The sequence below is a fragment of the Necator americanus genome, chromosome III (assembly GCF_031761385.1).
Source record: "Necator americanus strain Aroian chromosome III, whole genome shotgun sequence".
In the NCBI taxonomy this organism is placed as follows: Eukaryota; Metazoa; Nematoda; class Chromadorea; order Rhabditida; family Ancylostomatidae; genus Necator; species Necator americanus.
Genome location: NC_087373.1, coordinates 37,323,691 through 37,344,279, shown reverse-complemented (window position 1 = coordinate 37,344,279; position 20,589 = coordinate 37,323,691). Strand labels below are relative to the sequence as shown.

The following is a 20,589-nucleotide window of genomic DNA, read 5'->3' as shown; positions in this document are numbered from 1 at the left end:
TAGATATGGATAATCTTTATCTTCAAATGTTTGAACACACCATTCGATTATGATCTAAATATATATACTAATCCACTCCGAATAGCGTTTCTTGTGAAAACATATAGAAAATAAGGCCATTCTCGACGTAATATATAATTTTGAGAGAGAATAAAACATGTAAACTCTTATGGAAAAACAAGTAATGAAAATAAAACGAGGAGTGCGGGAAAAACGTAAAAAAAAGAAACATGGCTCCTACAAACTCTCCCTGAGTTGTGGAAATGCGAAAGAACATTTGGGGAATTTTAAAAGCGAAACACATCACGAGAGGCAAAGTGCGGGTGCGGCGCGGTCGCAGCGCATGTGCGTTGCGGTCGCGATGCGCCACCAGATGGTTGTTCGGCGCGACTTTGTCACTTTCAAGATGATTGGGAACGTGAAAAATTGCAATAAATAAAAAAATTCAGCACCACATCAGGTGACAATCAATCGCCCAAACAAGCCAAGGTGAAAGATAACAAAAATAAAATGCACGTTACTGGCCGCAACAAGAAGATCTACACAACAATTCCTGTTCCTGTTAGCAAACAAGTAACGTGAGAGAGAGAAAAAAAAAACCAATCAATAATTCAAAATAAACCAATCATTTCATAATTTACAAACACAAACAAAACAGACATATGTGATTGGTATGTGTGGAAGATTTTCTGGGGATGTTTGTCAAATCGATGAAAGTGAACACTTATTGCAATGATGTCATCAATCAACATATGAGAAAGGCTTAACAAAAAAAAACACACACACACAAAGTCAGTATCGATCAATACGTATCGAATGACTTTGGTGCTTATTACTATACGAACTTATATTGCAGAGGAGATTGTCATCAACGGGAGGAGAGTGTAGTTGAAAGAGCTATGTAGAGATGCAGTAGCAATTCGTATTCGGTTAGAGTTAGCGGACAAAAGGAAGATTGAGGAAGATTCGCTTCTCTAACATGAAATGAATTGTACGTGCGTTTTTTTACACTCACTGTATATATAAAAAAAACATATATATTTGGGTATATGCAAATATAACTGGGATCATCATGAAGAAAGACATTTGTGTATGTGTTTATATATGTATATGTATATAGGTGCATACGTGTATATGTGAATAAGCAAATGTGCAAATGGTGCGGGTATGTCGCAAATTTGAACAAATGCGTGCTCTAGTGCTACTTCCGTTTGCTCTACGGCTAAAAGAACGCTCAGCTGCGAGCGCGATGCGATGACGTCCTTTGATCGTACCGATATACTACTGTTGTTGATGATGTTGTTGTTGTTGCTGCTGATGATCAGCATCAACAAGACCGACTAAATCTCCAGCTTCCGGAATCTCGTAGTCTGGAGCCAGGGAGCGGACAAAGTCCTGAAATAAAGTCGTTCCAGTGTAAAAAAAAACATACGATTGATTACCGTAAATCACATCATCCAAATTTATAATGAGATCAGTGTATTTCATTTGGTTAGATTATTGTCGGTTAATTATATTTCATTCAAAAGGTTAGTGTGAAGGATTAAAGGCATCACTCCACTAATCTGAGATGGTACGGATTTCAAGTGGAGTATTCGTATACGGGATGGTAGATTATGGAGAGTGGGTGATTCCGTCAATTTCTTCCTAATTGCCGTAAAAAATGGCCCGGAAGATGCGGCGCCGCACAAGGCTGGCGCGCTCCAGTCGAACTCCCCGTAGAAAATAGTGCGCCAGAACGCCTGAAGTCGTATCTTCCGGGCCGTTTTTTACGGCAATTAGGAAGAAATGGACAAAATCACCCCCCTCTCCATAGTCTCCAATCCCGTATAAGAATACTCCACCTGAAATCTGCACCACCTCAGATTTGTGGGGTGATGCCTTTAAACTAGATGTGGGTGCAATTTTGTTAGCTGGGGAGGAGGGAGGGGGGTAACTCGCATTTAGGAATGTGCGGGAAGCAAGGGAAAAACTCGTACAGATGTATTATAGCTTTCCTACTTGATATGACTGGAGTGGTCTATGATTGTAGAGTTAGTTAATGTGATTTGTTTTAAAAACTAAAGACCCCAATAACAGATAGATCAGAGTATTTTTAAGCCTTACAGCGTACCAATTATTAGATTAATTCAGTACTGGGCGGAGTTAGTAATGGGACAAAATTTTGGACGAGTTCACAGGGAATGCTCAAAAGGTCCCTCAGACATGAAGCATCAGCATCAACGCGAAACCAAAAAACAAGAAATGAGTGAGGGTGAGACGAGGGGGCTTCCATAAAAGCAGAGAAATTTTTCCATAAGAGCAGAGAAAAACCAGATTTAAATGACCCTATCTGCTTTACATACTTTGCTGCATACATCATTCGGATATATTTTTAGTGCAAGTTCGGATCTAAAAAAAATCATAGACCTAGAAAAAACTCAATGAATAATCGAAATGGGTGTGGCTTCACAAAAAAACAAACGATTTTGAAATTTCCTAACGTTTTACCACAGTTCGTTTTGTCTTTCTATCCACTGGATGACTATCACTGTTACTTACTATTACTAGCGAGGGATTAAACTAGATTACTCAGTTATTTGGTTAGGCAGAAATTTCTACAAAAAAAAAAACGTTTTTTTATTTCTGAAGAATTTTCGAAACAAAACTATCACAAGTGATTTACCACCGCCATCACCATCACCATCACCATCACCATCACCATCACAACCACATTTTAACATGCATTGTTGCGTGATTAGTATAAAAACACTAGCTGTACCTACCATACCAACCGCAGATACGACGTTACGACTTGCAAGCTGCCGTGCGCGACGTAGTTTCTGATTTTCACGCATTTTCGCCAGTCGTCGCGCTCTTTGCTCGGGTTTCTCGTTCAAAAGTCGCTTCCGTTGATAGTCACGCAGTCGTCGTAGTCGATCCTCTTTCGCTCGAGCCACGATATCATCAGAATCGCTGACGGAAGGGCTGTCATGACGGTATTCTTTCCTACGTTTGTCCGGTTTACTACCGTTTACGGTATCTTTTTGCAACCTATATCGTTCTTTCATTCGTTGTAGACGATGCTCACGTTGTTCTGACGTTTCGAATAATCGCTTTAGCTTCATTTTTTCCGAAATAAGTTTCTTCGTTCGTTCACTTCGATCTGTCTCAAAGTTCAAGTCGTAAATACGCTCCAAGCCTGCCGCTACAGTATCCACAATCACCCGCTCTTCATCATTCTTCGCCGAACCTTTTAGCAACTGGATCACCACAACGAAAGACGTCAACTCGTCCGCATCGAAGGTTTTCTGGAGTGATGTTAGAGTGTCGAATAATCCGTCGTATGTCAGTGATGTCACGTCAACGGCAGGTATTGCCGGTGGTTCTGCAGAAGTCCCGGCGCAATCTACGCTCTCGTTCAAGGAGCTGGACATTAGTTGATTCAGACAGGTTAGTGCAGAAATGGCATTCGTGTCAGGACACACAGATTCGCCCATCGCCTTAATACAGTAGTATTGTCAAAGTTGCTGACAATCTGACAGGGCCACAGAGGGATACATCCAGCGATGAAACGAGGACGAGTTTCCGCGGGTTCCTTTTGAGGGTCTTCTATGAAGTGCAATCTACGTGATCTCGGATGCATTTCAGAAATAGTGGACGTCACGGTTGTAATTGCAGAATCAGGAATTCAGCACTTTTCTGAGTACTGTAGAGGAAGACCAAATTCTGCATTACGACCACCATACGAATTTAGCCAATATTTTTGAAATGAATTGTACAACATCTAGGGAAACATGCAATTTTTTCACCAGTAGACATAGCGCAGAGAAGCAGGCATTACTCTGCGTCTATGCGCACAAAAAGTGTGAACGAAAGGAATTTGAGCACACAGCATGCAAACACGACACCACACCAAAGCTAGGGTTAGAGCATTAGCAATGATTTTTGAAATATTTCTATAAAATTATCGTAAAATCGCACCTTAAACAATTCGCTCTGGAGCAAGTTATTGTTGGCACCTTCAGAGAACCAGAACCTAAATAATTAATTCCATTTGTGTGTAGTAAAGGAGTTCGTTGGACTTTTTTCCCTCAAATTTTCAAATCTCCACCCTCGACAGAAAAGTATAGGACTCACTTCGCCAAAGCCATGTCCCTATCAACCTTCTTCTCATCGGATTCGTCAGTAGACGTAGACGATGTTGACTGCGTTTCACTGGTCACAACAGACCCTACAATAAACATTTCTAAAAGAAGAAAATAGGGTGAAGGTGAGCCGGACATCGAGTAGAGACAACCGGCACCAGTTAAATCAGCCTTCTATTTTCCTGAAGATCTCGGAAGAGACGAGAGATCGCTTACCGTTCAGATTTACGATGGTCTGCTCCTGAGGTGGAGGAGCAAGTCCCATGTTAGCCGCCAGCATATTGTCTGCTGCTCGTCGGATCTCATCGAAGGCATTCTGAAGGAAAGCAATATTAAGATCAAGAAAGGAATAAAACAGCCATCAAAATAAATTCGACCTAAATCCGAATAAAAAGAAAACATTGAGCCCGGAAAAATGAATAATCTAGAAAAAACTTCAAGATCTTGTGCAGGATCAACGCTGCAATAGCGTGTTTTTCTGGCACACTATAACCTGAACACCAGTCGGCCTGATTTCATTCAAAACAAAAAATATTCGTCGCGTTAAAATCTTTACACTCACCTGTACCGTAGCCACAGGCTCCTCAGCCTCATCCTCGTGTTTGATTTCACCTTCAACTACACCGGATCCTGGGACAAGTCCCACCAGTGCAGCTAACTTATCCGACATGGACATAGCATTGAATGGATCATCGTCGAGGCTGCATGAGTCAATAAAATCGATATTTGTACTAAAGACAGAAAGAACATTACCGCTTACCTTTCTTTCTTCACAGCTGGATCACCTGAATGACGTGCTGCCATGGTCTGACTGATGAACTGTTGAATCAGCGGAGAAGCTCGAGGAGCAGAAGGATTTGCTGGAGAAGGATAACATAACAAAAAGAGTCGCAGACGGTCAGAATATTTAAAAATTCACCTGCACTTGCAGTGCTAGCATTTCCACCTCCACGAATAAAATCGATCAGTTCGTTCTTAATTTTATTCGGTGGCCCGGTGACATTCTCCTCGACACGCATATCGCCTTCGAGTTTCAAAACCTTGAAAAATATTCATCATATAGATTATTGACCATTGTTTAAATGGAAATACGGAATTCTAACTAGTTCATAAGTAGCTTTCAAAGATTCCATGACTCTTTCTGAGGAGAACCTCTTGAACCTCTCCATAATATTCTAGTCCCTCGACCCAACCCAACACATTCTGAGAAAAATCCCTTGAGCCTGCCTACCACTTCGTGAGCCATCGCTGGTGGTTATGCGTAATCATATATTTCCGTTGCGCTTCTAACTTAATGTTTTCACCGCGGTGTACCTGTTATTAATCAATCAATATTTCGGATATCAATAATTGAGGTCTATCCTACATAATTCCTCTTTCACTACACGAACATTGAAATACGGCGAAGGGTCCGTAGCCGCTTTCGTTTATATTGCGAAAAAATGCATGGATAAACAAACAGAAGACGCTGGATAGAAAATTGAATTCCAAACGAAAAGTCGTTAACAAGAGTCATAAAATTGAAATAAAAAAGGGATTGGGAACGTGAAAGCTTGGATGTAGTCAAGGATTACAAGTCTTAAGCGAAAGTAGACGGCTCATTAATTTTTTTAGTAGAAAGATTTCGTCGCTTTCGCTATATTCCTGTTGTAATTTCACGTTGAGTTGACTCCAAAGCTAAAACTCGTTATTTTCCTTAAATTCGATTATTACACATTATTGCATTCTAATTACTGTATATCAAACGATAGTATCCCCCTTCCTTCCTTTTTTTTTTTTTTTTTTTCGGTCCCTCGCCGAATTCGGTAGAAGTCAAACATTACAAGCATTTCACCCATGTGAGTCGTCCTTAGTCTGCTGTGTTGGTATGTCTAATACCGTTATCAATACAAGTATTTCAGCGAGCAACGCAGCATGCTCGCCACATTCATCGTTCAACTAAAGGTGACCCATAAAAATTGATAAAATGTGATATGATACTAGTGATAGAGGTAGGGCGGCATGCTGGCGTCAGGATGCTAAGGGCAGTTCCGATACATACATACATACCCTTTCAAATATTTCGTTTGCACTCTAAGTATACCATAAAGGAATTTTCTAAGGGACTAGGAGAAAACGAGTAAAAAATTAAAAATATAGAACAAAAAAGTTGAAATTGTGCTGCTACATTAACTATGATGTACTGAAGACGTTTCAGACGCCCATAATCATAGCAAAAATCTCGACACATACAGTATACTCTGGATACTGTAACTCCTCTAATAGGGTCCATTAAGAGCATTTTCTAACCTGTTAAAAATCAATGATTTTCCCAGTTCAAATGAGTATTAACATGTTTATTCGCGTTAAGATTCAACATGTTCATTCGCGTTAGGATTCATGCTCGATATATGGTACTGGCGTACAGTACAACACGCAAGACGAACCTTCGCGCGTTTTTCAATTTTTTGGTGATTTTTGTCCTATATGTCGTAATTTTTGTCTTAAAAATATGGAAATAGAGCATCTTGAAGTGCAGTACAAATCACGTCCTCTAGGCAAAGGAATTTGTTATTGTTAAATGTTAACATTTGTCATGTGCTATGCACTTTTGACGTGTCGGACAGGTAATAAACACTTTTCTGTAGTTTGACATTTAACACTTGTCAATGACGCTATCATCCATACTTTTCTGGAATGTGAATATCTTTTGCCGAATGACTTACTTATCTGAGTTGTTTATTTTACTAAGTACTTTAAGAACTATAGAGGTTTCTCAATAAAACTAGTCATTTGCGGAGATGCCCTATACATTGCCAAAATAAAAGGAGGTTTTTCTAGATTTTTCTGGATAGGTTTTTCTGGAAGGAAATTTTCCGCAAGAATGACACTAGCCGTTCGCGGGTATTCCTATTCGTATTCATTTACCCACTAAAAGAGAGGATTTTTTTTCAGAGATAAGTTTTCCCATGAAATTCTTCCGCATCTTTACAAACTTATCGTTTTATGCATCCTAGACGTAGATACAAAATCCTAACTATCCTGGTAAAGTTGTCTTAACGTACTCTGACTTGAAGGAAACTGTAAATCAACAAAAAATGGAAACTAAAATTATTGGATATTTTGTTAACATCCTGAAAAAGCTACTTTTTCTCAGAAAAAAAAAAAACTAGAGGATTCTGGAAACATTATTTTTGCAAGACGTATCCCTTAATAATCCACGGTAATTTTTTACATTTATTTTCTTTTAACTAAGATATTTTTTTCATGTTGACGACAGAAAACATTCACTAAGTAGACCACAACCTATTCAAACATGTTCTCCCCACAGATTATTTATCTAAAAGCTTGTAGAGGTAGTGTCCAAAAGAAGTATAAAGAAAATCGCTTCTACTTATTCTTACCCTCTCGTAATCGTCCTTATGATGAGCTTTCAGATGCATCTTGAGGTTTGTGCTGAAAGCGGATCCTGTCCGGAAATTGCAATTGATGCATCCGACCATCTAAATGAATGGGTTTGAGAAGGTTAAAGCTATCGTTTTAAAAAAAGACAACGTCTCCAAGAAAAATCCATGCTAATTTCTAGGAGATAATCAGTATGCACTAGTGCAAAAAGCCCTCGAAGTTGTCTAAAAGCAACTTTTCAAAATTTTCGAAACCACCAACAAGATCTTTGATCAAAACTCTCTCAAAATAGTACCAGCAATCTCTATGTATCTACTTCGTTTTACAGGTTTAACCCTCTCCAGCTGGCATCACAAATTTCTGCCGTCTTTCAGTGAAATTTTCCACAATACTGAATTGTTCCATTTGCTATTTACTGGTAGGTTTGCTACCGGTTTCTAAATTCCAATAGTTGGTTTTTTTAGAGGACTCCTAATCAAAGATTGAGTTCCTCTTCAAATGTTCTCTTCGTAATGCTGTTTTTTTTTTCAGAACGAACGAGAACTGATCCCTGTCATAAGCACAAAAAAAGTCCTCACAAAAGTCAAATAATGAGAAATGTTGTTTTTAATGAACTAAATATGGGACCTTCTACACAAGAAAACTCATATATCGAACAGGACGACCGATACTTGGAATTTTTGTTCTGCAGCTTATATTATTATTCTATTCTCAAAGTTATTTTATAGATAATAAATTTGTAAACAACCTGATCAAGGTTTTTTCCCATAAAAAAGCACTTCTGAGTTATAATACGTACACTTTACGCCGGATATTTCTAATCATAGATCATTTTTCAAGCCCTCCCTTTCCTCTTACTTCCTCATTCCCCAAAAACATAATATAATACTAACACATACTAATAGATACATAATAGTACATATTAAGAGGTGTTGTAATAATAGTAAATACATTTTATGCCGGATTTCTAATCACAGGTCATTCTTCAGTCCCCCCACCACCAATTTCTTATTCCCCATCAATGCTGAGGTATGTGTCTGGTAAGGGCCGAGCGCGTGATATACTCATCATTTTATCAGCTATCATCAAACAGTATGCGGACAATAAAAATGGGCTCTTAAAGGCCGCAAAATGTCGTACATTCATCACGACTGACTCACCCTATCTTCTAGATCCTTGAAGAACATCCACACAGGATGTCGACGTAATCGACGACGTTTCGGTTGAGGCATTCCGTTCGCATCGGTGCCGTGTGGTGCTGATGGCAGATCTTAAGCAAAAACGATACTGAAAATGACATTGCGGAGAACCGTGCAGCTTTTGCAGACAATCTATCGCTAATTGACATGTTGACCAGGATAGAACATGTTTCTAGGCGTTAAACTGACACGTCTTAACACATCTCAACACGATTTTTCTTGATTCATTCGAAATGAAAAAAAAATTCGAATCGATAAAGTAAACACAATAATGGAGGGCTTGTTTTTAAACTCCAAGAAAAAATTCGAAGCTGAAAATTTTCAGGAAAATCAAATGACTTCAAAGACATTATAAAAGATATGCTACAAATATTGTTTTCAGAGAAATTCTAACGTCAAAGAAAAATATTTGAATCAGAATAGAAAGACTACCTTCTAAAGAGATTTTGTAAAAAAAATAATGTTGCTATACGTACATACATCAAATTTATTATTATTATTATTATTATTATTATTATTATTATTATTATTATTATTATTATTATTATTATTATTACTATTATTATTATTATTATTATTATTATTATTATTATTATTATTATTACTTCATTATTATTACATTTTTATTATTTTATTTGAATTCCTAAAACTCATGTCATTTAAAATGTCACATCATTTAAAACATAATTTTTGATCAGAAAATATTCATTTCTTTATAAACCAACCAAAATCATTTCTAATCACATTTCTTAACAAAATTCTGCTCGGAAATAAAACTTTAAAAATTTCGCACATCTTTCAAAACCATCTAATCCCATATTAGAGGTTCAAAGCGCTAAATCAATAATATAACCAGAGGTTACCGCAAAGACGTCCAAAGAATGCCTCAGAAAGCGTCAGATAACAAATGACTGGACACAGAATATTCTAGAAATCTCTAGAATTAAACTGACACTCACCTCTTTTGATCGGATTTAGAAAGTTGAAATGGCTGGTGAATTGTTCAGGTGTCATGCCGAGAAGAGCTGTAATAGAATCAATCAATTAAATATTAATGGAAAATTTACCCAGAAAAAAAAAAACACTGCTACGATTCTGCCCACTAAGTAAAAAAAAAAACGAGTGAATGTCGGAAATTCCGATATATTCACAATGTGTTTAGTTTTAGGACACATATGTCGGCTCCGACTAGTCATGAAGTCATGAAAGCGCCAGATAAAATGATTACAATGCAATCAGGGACAAGTTATCAGAACATGCACATGCGATGTTGGGGCACCTGACACGAAAGTAAACGCGGTTGAAACTATAGGATTATCGATCGATTCCCACACAATCGATAAGTATGTGTACGTTCTCTACTCGCGGATACTACGCTTTAAGCACTCACAGAACTATGTACTATAGATTATGCGGTAGATTACCAGTTGTTTACCAGCCTACAAACAACTGTAAACAAATGTAAACAACCGCAGATCTTACGTTGTGGCGTAGCATTCAGCTGATTCCGAGCCATTTGATTCAATGCTGCCAGATTTGCGGCGTTCAACGTCAATGGAACCTGTTGTTGTTGATGAGATGGTTGTTGTTGTTGATGCTGTTGTTGTTGTTGCTGCTGTTGTTGTTGCTGTTGTTGTTGCTGTTTCTGTTGAGCTTGAGCCTAAAAAGTCGATAAGGTACTGTAGACTGCTCAAGACAAGACGTGATCACCATAAAGCGATTATATCCAGATCAGAACATGGACAGACCCATGCGCAACTTTTGGGACAAGAAACCGAAAATTTCCGAAATATGTTTTTCGAATACATCCGCACGTCCTGCCATGCTATCAGGATGCAAAAAAAAATTACTAATTAAACTGTGTTCTACTAACCTGTAACTGATTTTGTACTTGTTGTAGTTGCTGATTCAGCGTCCCGGCAGCTAGAGTTTGTCGCAGCACGCTGTTCAACGGGTTGTCATCACCGGCTGATTGACTTGCTACTGAAATGAATCAGAGAAGTGTAGGAAATGAGAAGGAAATGAATGAAATATGGTCGTTGTCTTCATTTCCCTGCCATTTCATGTGTTCCTAAGATTTCCATTTTCTTGCTATTATTTTTAGAATTTCTACTTGGAATTCTGGCCAACGAAAGCTTTCGCATTTCTTTTTTTTCGCCCATTTTGGAATCCCAGAACTTAGAGTGAGGAAAGTCATGGCTTTATAATTGTATTTTTAAGCTACCTCCCCCCCCCCCTTCAAAAAAAAAAAAAAAAAAACCAAACACAGTGAACCATGGCTAACGTAGCCTAGTAACAAAGACTAACCGTAAAACTAGTGTTCTAGAAGTTTACAATGAAGAACTTGGGGTTTAGAGATCAGAAACAGTAATATTACTTTGAAATTCAAGAAATTTTTGGGTTTCGTTATCCAAGTAAAATTCTAAGAATTTCCTAAATCTCAATGTCTTAGAAAAATGAGAAATTGAAAGTTTCCGAGGCGTAGCCAATATATCTCTAATTAGCTCATTACAATGTTGTTTTTGTTATTCCTGGAATTTTCTCTCGGATTTTTTTCAAACATTTCATATTTATGCTTGAATTTTCCAACATTTATCTTATCTTATATTTATTTATTTATTCGTCATAAACAATAATACTTCCACTATTTCTAATCTTCGTCATCACAACTGTATAATTCCGGAAACTTTTCAAATCTCATTTCATTGAAAATTGGCATTTCCTAGGGGCTTTCAGGATGTATTTCTGATTAGCTATCCATTGCACCGTTTGTTTTGCTAATTTAAGAATTTTTCCGGAATTTTCAAAGTTACGTGAGTCTTTATATGTCTAACTTTATATCTTTATATTTCTTTATATATTTCTTTGTATTTTTATTTATTTATATATTTATTCTTCATACTGTTATATTTTTAAAGTTACGTGTTATCTTTGTATGACTAATCATACATCTCCTAACTGAACATTTCTATTTAAATTTTTGAAAATTTCGCGTTTTGTAAACAGTGGTGCTTGTTTATGACAAGGGAAATTTTCCACTTTTGTTTTTTCCCATTGTTTTTCTTGCTCCAGAATTAATCTGTATTCCTCATTGCAATTGTACAATTCCCGAAAACTATGATCCCGGTGAATAAACGCCGTCGTCGCATCAGTGAGATCGCAACGCTCGGCGATGCTACGTCTGTATTAGGCAAATATTGAAGCTCTGATACAATATGAAACGGGCATTGTGTGCAAATAATGGATATAGCTACAGTCAAGCATTGTTGAATACATACAATTCGGTAATAGATCATGTGCCATCATTGCCCAGAGCCGAGAACGATGGACAAAAATATATAGGGGAGATTCCAGGGCATCTCAGGTAACTTTTCCTTGCAAAACCAATCTATCCGGTTTTTATGACTGTTTTACATTAAATCGACCAATTTAGATTTTGATTTTTTTAGATTTAGACTTTTTTTTCAGATTTTTGGCATGAATAATAAGTGAATAATGTATAAATAATAAATAAATATAAATAATACACTACATACCATTACTAAATACACTACAATAAATGTACTATATGAATGAAAAGTTATAAAGTGTAAGAATAAATATGCTATACATAAATAAAAAAGAAAAATAAATAAATACACTAAATGTGTGTATCTATAATAAATATACAGTATGAATGAAAAGCTGTAAAATGCTCGATAACACTCTGAAGAGCTTAGTGTGCGCTGAATCATGCAGCTATTAAGGATTACCCGATGCTTGCGCAAGCAAAAAGCTAAACATCACTCCGGAACGAGTCATACCACATAAAATCTTAGTCATTCCCCTATGCAATATTCACCACTAAACTTCAACTTTAACGTTCGTTAAACACAACCAAATGGAGTTAGTATTAGTAGGGATGTTTTTTTTTCACCTGCTTTGCATACACAACAAAACTGTCAACAATTGAAGGGTAAAAAAAAACAAATAGAGAATAGACCTGGTACTCCAGAGATTCATGAAATGCTAACTACTCTTACCCATCCTACCGTAGTAGTGCACACGTGAAGTCATCAAAATTTGGTTAAAGGGAAAGTCATTCCATGCGTAATGTGAACATCGGTCTTTCAAAGTGTTACGGTTAGCCATTTTCTCATGAATTCTGACCTGCTGACTCCTAGAGGTTAGACGTCCAGAGCTCTACCGAGTTGAATCCTCTCCTGTTCACTTTGTAACTATACTGTCATATTTCAATGACATATTCACTTAATAACACTTTTCATGCGCATAATTTATTCAAGTAAGAGTAACCCAACTGGAAAAAGGAAGAACAGGCTAGTGAGATGAGAAAAAAAAATAGAATACTCTATTTGGATCCAAAATAATCATCCGGAGTCTGCTCAACATTTCCTAAAGCCAAAAACGATCAGACAGGAAAACGGAAAATCCCAGTAAGAAACATTTTCTTCTTTTTTTCGGATCATAGAATTTTCTCAGGATTCTCTTAGATGGATAACAGGAGCGGTACCTTAATAATCAGAGAAATTATATCTTGTTGAATTTCGAAGTTCTGCTCTGAAAGAAAACAATACCTCTGAAGGGCTCTTATCCGCTTTTTCTTTATGACGAAAAAAAAAATGAAGACGACAACTATCACTTTTTCCGAGAATGGGAACTCGTAGGTCAAATCAAATAAAAACATTACAACTACTATAACTCAAAAACTATCCTGTGTTTATTTGTCCAATGGGTAAAAAAAAAACCTTATAGTACTTCTTCAATGGAAAGTACGCTATAGTTGAAGAGCAGCAAAAGAAACTGTTCAAGAAACACGGATACAGTTACGAAACGGAGAAAAAAATGACCATAAACTATTTATTTTTCTGGAATATCCAGCAAAAACTGTATACTTACATAAACTTAGCCAAGTGGCTAGCATAACGCAGGTGGCGGTGCTAAACAGTCAGTTCTGGAAAAAAAGTGGACGATTTTCGGGTTGTGGTCAATGCGGCAAAAATAACAACGTGCTGTGCTCTCGTAGCAATGTTATCTCGTAGAAATGAATGAAACACACACACCACAACGCACAAACGCATACACGCACTCCTTCGCGAAATACTTGCGAAATTTTATCGCATCAACCAACGTAAAGTGCACCTTTGATCGTTCTCGAACGAATCTCGACGAAAAACATTAAGTGAAGTGCTCTTCAAGTGATTATTTTATGCTTGCAAGATTCTTGCAGATTTTTTGTGTTAAGGTTCATGTTATGCTCATGTTACGTTGCTGCCACAAAGTGTTAGATTCAGACACACACGCACACACACCCGGAAAAGAAATATAGAACTGGAAATGCCATCAGTTTATTTTTTTCTTGATAATTTCGATTCAAAACAACCTCTTATTCAAATATTTCCACTTTTCTAGAAAATATTTTCGGAAAATATTCCAATTTTGTCCGCTTATGCGATTCTGAGAAAAAGAAACTTCATTTGAATAAAATTCGTAATATTCGTGAACAATTCATTCGTGATAAATAAGCAAATAAATAAAATAAATAAATAAATTTGAGCACAACATCAAAATTGTTTTGATTAAACGGTTTCAAATAATTTTTTTTTCACTAAATAATTTCAAATAGTATCTATTTATTATATAATATTCGTTGAATATATTATTTATTATTATATTTAATTTATATTCGTTGATTAGGTTTTTTTCCCACCAAATGTGTAAATTTTTTTCGCGTGAAATTAAGAAAAAAGCGTGCAAAGAGATTCATCACAAGTTTTCTGTTTTCTTCCTGCCTATGTGAACCATGAATACAATTTTAAGGGGATTTCTTACCACCTTTAAACCGCAAACGGAGAATCCAGGATTTATATAGGATTTATACGGATATGTCATAAATCTGAATAATTGCCGTTTCTATCAGTAGAACTATAGATTTATCAATATAATTATAAACTGTTATTTTCCCGCTAATCAAGGTCCCATTTATCGTATTTATGAATCGAAAATTGAGACATTTGCAACCTCTAATCCATAGATAGTTATTTACTTCTCCCACTCTCCTCTAGTTCCAGAAAATCAATCAATCAATTAATTAATTGAATATCACTTATTTCTCGAAGAGTGGCTGACTTCATCATTTATTAGCACGACTTCATTCGAACAGTTATTCGGTCACTCAGCTTATCTTCCGGAATTTTTAAGTCCTTATCCTTAAAGATTGGTAACGATGCTACTTTTGGTGGTCTTTCTTCCTGGTACTTGTTATTGGTATCCTAGAAGATCAGGATAATTGGACCAAAGGCCTTTAGTGATCGATACAGGATTTTGAAGCGATTATGTAAGGGCACATCTCCTTTTTCTGGGGCCAAGATCTCCCTTGTTATGCTTATGGATCCTTTTCGATACAGTAAATACTCCAGATTTGACTCACATTTATTGATCGTCATCAATATGCTACTTGTCATTGGTGGCATTCGTTTTCGCGTCAAATCGGTCGAGAATAGTTTACTTGAATTGCCGCTTAAAAGCAAAGCATTCAGGTTCAGTGCATCTTCTGCTTGAATCACCTGTAAATTTCGCGATCAACGAACGATCGATAATCGATCAGAATAGCTCGTTTTTTTCTCTCGAGACAAACCTTCTCATAATCCGCTCTATGATGTGATCGTAGGTGTACTTTTAGATTTGTACTGAATACAGATTTCGTACTGTATAAACATTGTTTACATCTAGCTGTACCATCTACGACGTCGAAATACGGCCAAACGGGATTTCTAAACATTAGACATTAGCGGTCGTAAACAGGTTTGTTCGACGCTAATAGCGATCAAAAGGCTGCGCGAAAAAAAAAATTGCACGTCTGCTGCTAGTTCTGCAGTCTTTTCGTCGGAAAATTTTGAAAGCAACGTTGCATTTCTGGTTGCACGTCATTGCAGGTTAATAACATTGATTGTGCTGCGGAACTACCGACACTCGCGTCTGCCTCTCTGCCGTTTCACCGAGAGAGAGTCCACGAATCTCCGTCGTTAACTCATAGTCACTCTTCCAGAGAAACAACAAATGTAGTGCAATTTTCGCTGCATTTACGAGGAAATCCTCGATAAACGTTGAGAAAATTACCGTACCTTCTTTGCCGCTTCCGTTTTGTCGGCGTGACATCATGCGCGTTAGGAGTCTGAGCTAGTGACGCCGCAAGTGGTACTGTAGCCGCCTGCGGTGTCGGAATACCGGGAATCATGCAACTGGCCAGTTTTTCGGCCAACAACGGGTTGTTGTGCAATGATGTCAGCAGATTCAACGCGGGTTTTTTGTCGTGAACCTCGTCATTGAACGCTTGAAGACGCAGTATTTCTGAAACATGTAATTTTTTGGTTCTATCAGTGGGAAAAATTCTCAAAAAGGAGAAGAAAAAGATTCCACTACTGTAACTCACGCCGCTGCAGCTCTGCGTCTTCCGCTGAGATCATCTTTGAGCCTAGAAGGTGTGCTTCACCGGATGAAGAGGTAGAGACACAGTCGGGTGACGGATCCCTATCGGAGCCTGAAGAAGAACTTATTCAGTAACCGAAAGTCTGTCTAACGTCTAATCTGCTCCGATCAGGCGTCGCACGCACACACACTCGCCTGTGCCATTGTCAGGCGAGAACCCGTTCGATACCGGGAATTCACCGTTCAACTGATCCGATGACGGTGTCTCCGTGCGTTGATCCGTACATGACTCCGGCGTCGAGTATTGCATTTGTTCGGTGCCCGCCTGCGAATACGGTGGTGACGAGTTCGAGGTCGTCGACAATGCAGTTATATCCGCATTCTGAACAACATGGATATCAGTGGAAATGGAAATAAATAGGAAATCGTCACCAAAACACCTTAAATTTTGTTAACATTCTAAATTACGAATTTTAAAGAAAACACCCAACAGAGAATCTATCCAAATAAAGTTTCAACGGCTTTTTTTTGCAAGACCTAAAGGTCTATCGCTTCCTCCAGCAACAGACATCTAAACCGGAAAAATAAGCTGTTCAGAACGACTCAACAATGGATGAGGACGCTTTGTGGGCTACGGATTGGACAGCGTTTAGCATTATTATCACATCCACAGTTTTATTTTTATCGGATTCGGCCGACGCAGTTATTTCGAGAACTTTTTTCTTCCTATTCTGCTACTGTATGCTCTTCAAAACATGTGAATTTCACATGATTTCTGGAATTTTCGTACTGTACGTTGATTAAAGGTCGTCTTTTTTGGGCTCTCTTGAATTCGCGCATTCAGCTGGACGAAGCTGAAATAACGGAGTTATTTCAGATTTTTTCTTATCTTTATATTGCATCCACGGCGCATTTACGCAAATTTCATATGAATTATGGAAAATTTTGCACTGTACTTTGTTTAAAGGTCTCGTTCAAGCGGTCTCTTGGATGTATTACAGCTAGAAAGACAAGGAGTTTCGAGAGTTCTCAGAGATCTTTCGGGTCGTCACCAATATGGTAAATGGAAAGGGATTTATCCGGGAAGACTTTCATTTCAATAGTGTCTGCAGAAATCTTCCTTTTTTTTCGACTAGACAGCTCTCAGACATTTTTTCTTCGGTTTTTTTTTCTGACTCGACAGCTTTCAGACACTTTTTCTCTGCTCTACGCAGCCAAAGAACCTTTACAACGGTTCAATTATAAAAAAAAAAGTGAAAGGCTCGTCTACTACAAATTACAGCATTTCTACGTTACTTGCGCTATCACATCATAGTGATGGACTCTGGAAGAGTAAAAAAAATCTGGAAGGAATCTAGTTATTCCGAATTATTGGAGTTACGTACGTTACAATTCCGTCAGAATATTTTTCAAAGGATCGCTAAGAGTTTTCCAATTATTCCGTGAAAGTAATGCTAGATATTATTCGATTACGAAAAAATAACATAGAGGCCAACAAATTTTGTACATATCAGAAAAATGTGGTTTTTGTTGCGATTTTCTACTTCCACAAGATATTCGTCTGATATTTAAGAGAAATCTGAGCCTAACTCTCACCACTTTCCTTATTTTTTTTGTTTTCTAACAGAAAGAAAATGTCGGTGTGTTGCTTTTGTTCCGGAATTGTCTGGTGAACGGTAAGTGAACGAGGAGTAGTCAATGGGAGTCATAAGTCATGCCGCTTACGATGAAACGTCAACAAGAGCATGCCTACGTATTACATTGTAACGTTGTGTAAACTTGCACTTCCAGTACATACTCATTGAGATCTGGCAGAGCTAAGAGCAGACATTTGGCCGGATGCCAAGAGTTTACAGCATGTGACAGACCGTTAAGCCACTTAGTATTCGAATATTTGTATGCACTTAGTCATAACGGAGCATGGAAGGAAAACTGTAACATCACTTCATTCCACAGATTCGAGCTGAAACCATCGGGATGTGCGTGCGAGTGCGCCGCGAGCGCAAATGTCAAGATGAGAGGTGAAAATACGAAGTTGTTGGAGCGGTTACTGTAAATTACTGTAAGACCAGCCACAGCATAACTAGAAATCTCGAACAAACTCAGTTTTGTTTGAAGGAAAGACCTGGTTATGAGTCACAAGAAAGATCTGGAAAATAAAAGCAAAAAAAAAACTATGATTCAAGCGAAAATTCGTCCGTCCACAAACAATGTAAATAAACCATCTCTAAAAACAGTTTGGCCACGTTGCCACGTTAGGTACGCAAATTTGCGTGAGTTTTCTTTTTCTGATTATTCTCATTGGGACAATTATAAGTTCATGGGCTGTCTAGATGCATCTTCCCCGTACCTTTTCGATTATATTTCAAAAATTATGAAATTATGGAGAGCCAATATACCCGTGAAATCCGCTGAAAATTAAACGGAAAAAAAATCGAAAAAAAATCACTCACATTCTGTTGAAAGGCCGCCGCAAGTTGTGCTGGTTGCAGAAGGGCAGCAAAAGGGTTCAAACAGTCCGACATAGCACTCGTGGCAACATGCAGCGGCTGCTATGGCTATCTGAAAACTCGGACGATTGGGACGAGTTTTTTCTTCCACGACTAACGAGCACAAACGATTCAACGGATCGAGTAAGCGGAAAATATCGGAAGAATGGAGGAAAAGCGAGTAACAAGCAGTAGTAAGAAAACAGAAGAAATTGATCATCGACAGTCGGGATCGATTTATCGATTAAAAGTTCTGAGTACGTAGTATACCTTACTGGAACAAATAGCTGAGAAGAAAATTGAGAAAATCGCCTGAAATTTCGAGATATCACGAAATTAGAAACATTCAAGAAACAGTTCAGTTTTGATCCAGAACTAGAAGAAGAGCAAGAACAAGAACAAGTTTGCGCTTCTTCAGCCTACGGTAGATGATAGAGCCCGTAATGACAGCCGTCTGTCCTAAGCTAGCAAGCACGTATTTCGGACCAACGTAACGACCGGCTAACCGTGCATAACTGTCATCATCGACTCGAGACAGTACTCTAAAATTCTTCCATCGTCCCGATAACCTCTTCGCTTCGCATACTATTTGATTGCGACCAGCTTTCTATTCTCTACCGATCAACCGCACTATTTCTTCATCGTAACGTGTCTACGTCTCCATTTTAAGCGCACACTCATTCCGAGTCAACAAAATGACAAATACAAACACATAATCGTACTAATCGTCTCGAACCTCGTGCGCACGTCGACCACGACGATCAAACGCCGGATGGACGACGGGTGGTACTGAAGCGATCTGCACAACGTAAATTATTTACATATATTATAATATTATATTACTTTATATTGATCATGTTGATATATATTATATATTATTATTATATTTTGTGTTGATCAGATCAAAATCGACGTAGATCGAATGGAATAAACGGAAAACGAATATTACGACTACGAAAAAATATTCAAATGACTAAAATTACGGAACACTCTCATAGTTGTTAAACAGACGTGTATTGTATGCAAACAATGGATTCACATCGAGATCGTACTCTGTCCTTCAGCGCTTCATCACTGTGCAAACGAGAAATGTTCTTCGGATGAACATAACATTGTGAATCCACGTTCCTCCGATTATTCATGTTTGGAAGGAAATGGAAAGCGGAAGAATGAAGAGAATAAAAAAGAAAGAAAAAGAGAGAAAAAAAAGTGCAAGAAGAAAATGTGAACAAGCAAGCGGATAATTAAGAGGAGAGAAATTTAAAAAAAAAGTAGAATGAATCTCAATCGATCCATCGTCCACCGGAAAATCAAAGGGAAAAATTTGGGATTTAGGTAAATTGAAGAAGAAAATGCACCGTGACCTGACACTGAACAGCTTCCTAGGACAAATATGTCCTTTATAATAAGTAAAGTAGCCAATAATGTGCCCGTGAATGAATTTATTCCAGAACAACACCATAGTGTTAAAGGGGGAAAAAGACGATACGAGACGGCAGAGTAGGCGAAAAATGTGAATTCGATATCAGCTTACAACAGAAACATGGAATTTCTTCCTTGCTAATTTAAATTCGGATTATGAACACGTTATTCCATTCAACTAACATTGAGTGAAGCTAATAAAACCCACTTAAAATAAATCATATATAATATATTATGACAATATAATACTACTAATGTAATATTACATTTTAAAATAATAATATTATTAATAGTAAGACCGAAACATCTCGGATGGATCTCATCTCGGATGAACATCTTTTTGGATGTTATATCTAATGGATTTTTTCAAGGTAAAGGTTTTTTTTCGGGGAAGTTTCAGAAAAAAAAAGTATTGAGGGTAAGGCGAGAGGGGTAGGGCGAGAGTTTTTCTACTTTAAGGAATCAAAAAACTTCAAGGAAAAGTGAAAGTAGTAAAGAGCAAGAAATTTTTGTGATTTTTGTGAGCACGTTTTCGTGATCTGC

At 37.6% G+C, this 20,589-nt stretch overlaps 1 protein-coding gene across 1 annotated transcript; it reads right to left on the bottom strand.

Moving 5' to 3' along the window:
• Positions 1 to 1,281: 1,281 nt before the first annotated feature.
• RB195_012181 (uncharacterized protein) lies at positions 1,282 to 18,660 on the bottom strand (the record flags this gene model as incomplete). The annotated part of the gene is made up of 19 exons (XM_064193926.1): positions 1,282 to 1,395; positions 2,766 to 3,482; positions 3,964 to 4,018; positions 4,120 to 4,213; positions 4,344 to 4,443; positions 4,690 to 4,828; positions 4,888 to 4,987; positions 5,047 to 5,167; positions 7,511 to 7,609; positions 8,672 to 8,781; positions 9,670 to 9,735; positions 10,193 to 10,370; positions 10,584 to 10,693; positions 15,138 to 15,273; positions 15,345 to 15,480; positions 15,832 to 16,057; positions 16,140 to 16,247; positions 16,331 to 16,517; positions 18,589 to 18,660. 19 exons carry the CDS (start codon positions 18,658 to 18,660, stop codon positions 1,282 to 1,284), a joined length of 2,868 nt encoding a protein of 955 aa, XP_064051509.1.
• Positions 18,661 to 20,589: the final 1,929 nt, after the last annotated feature.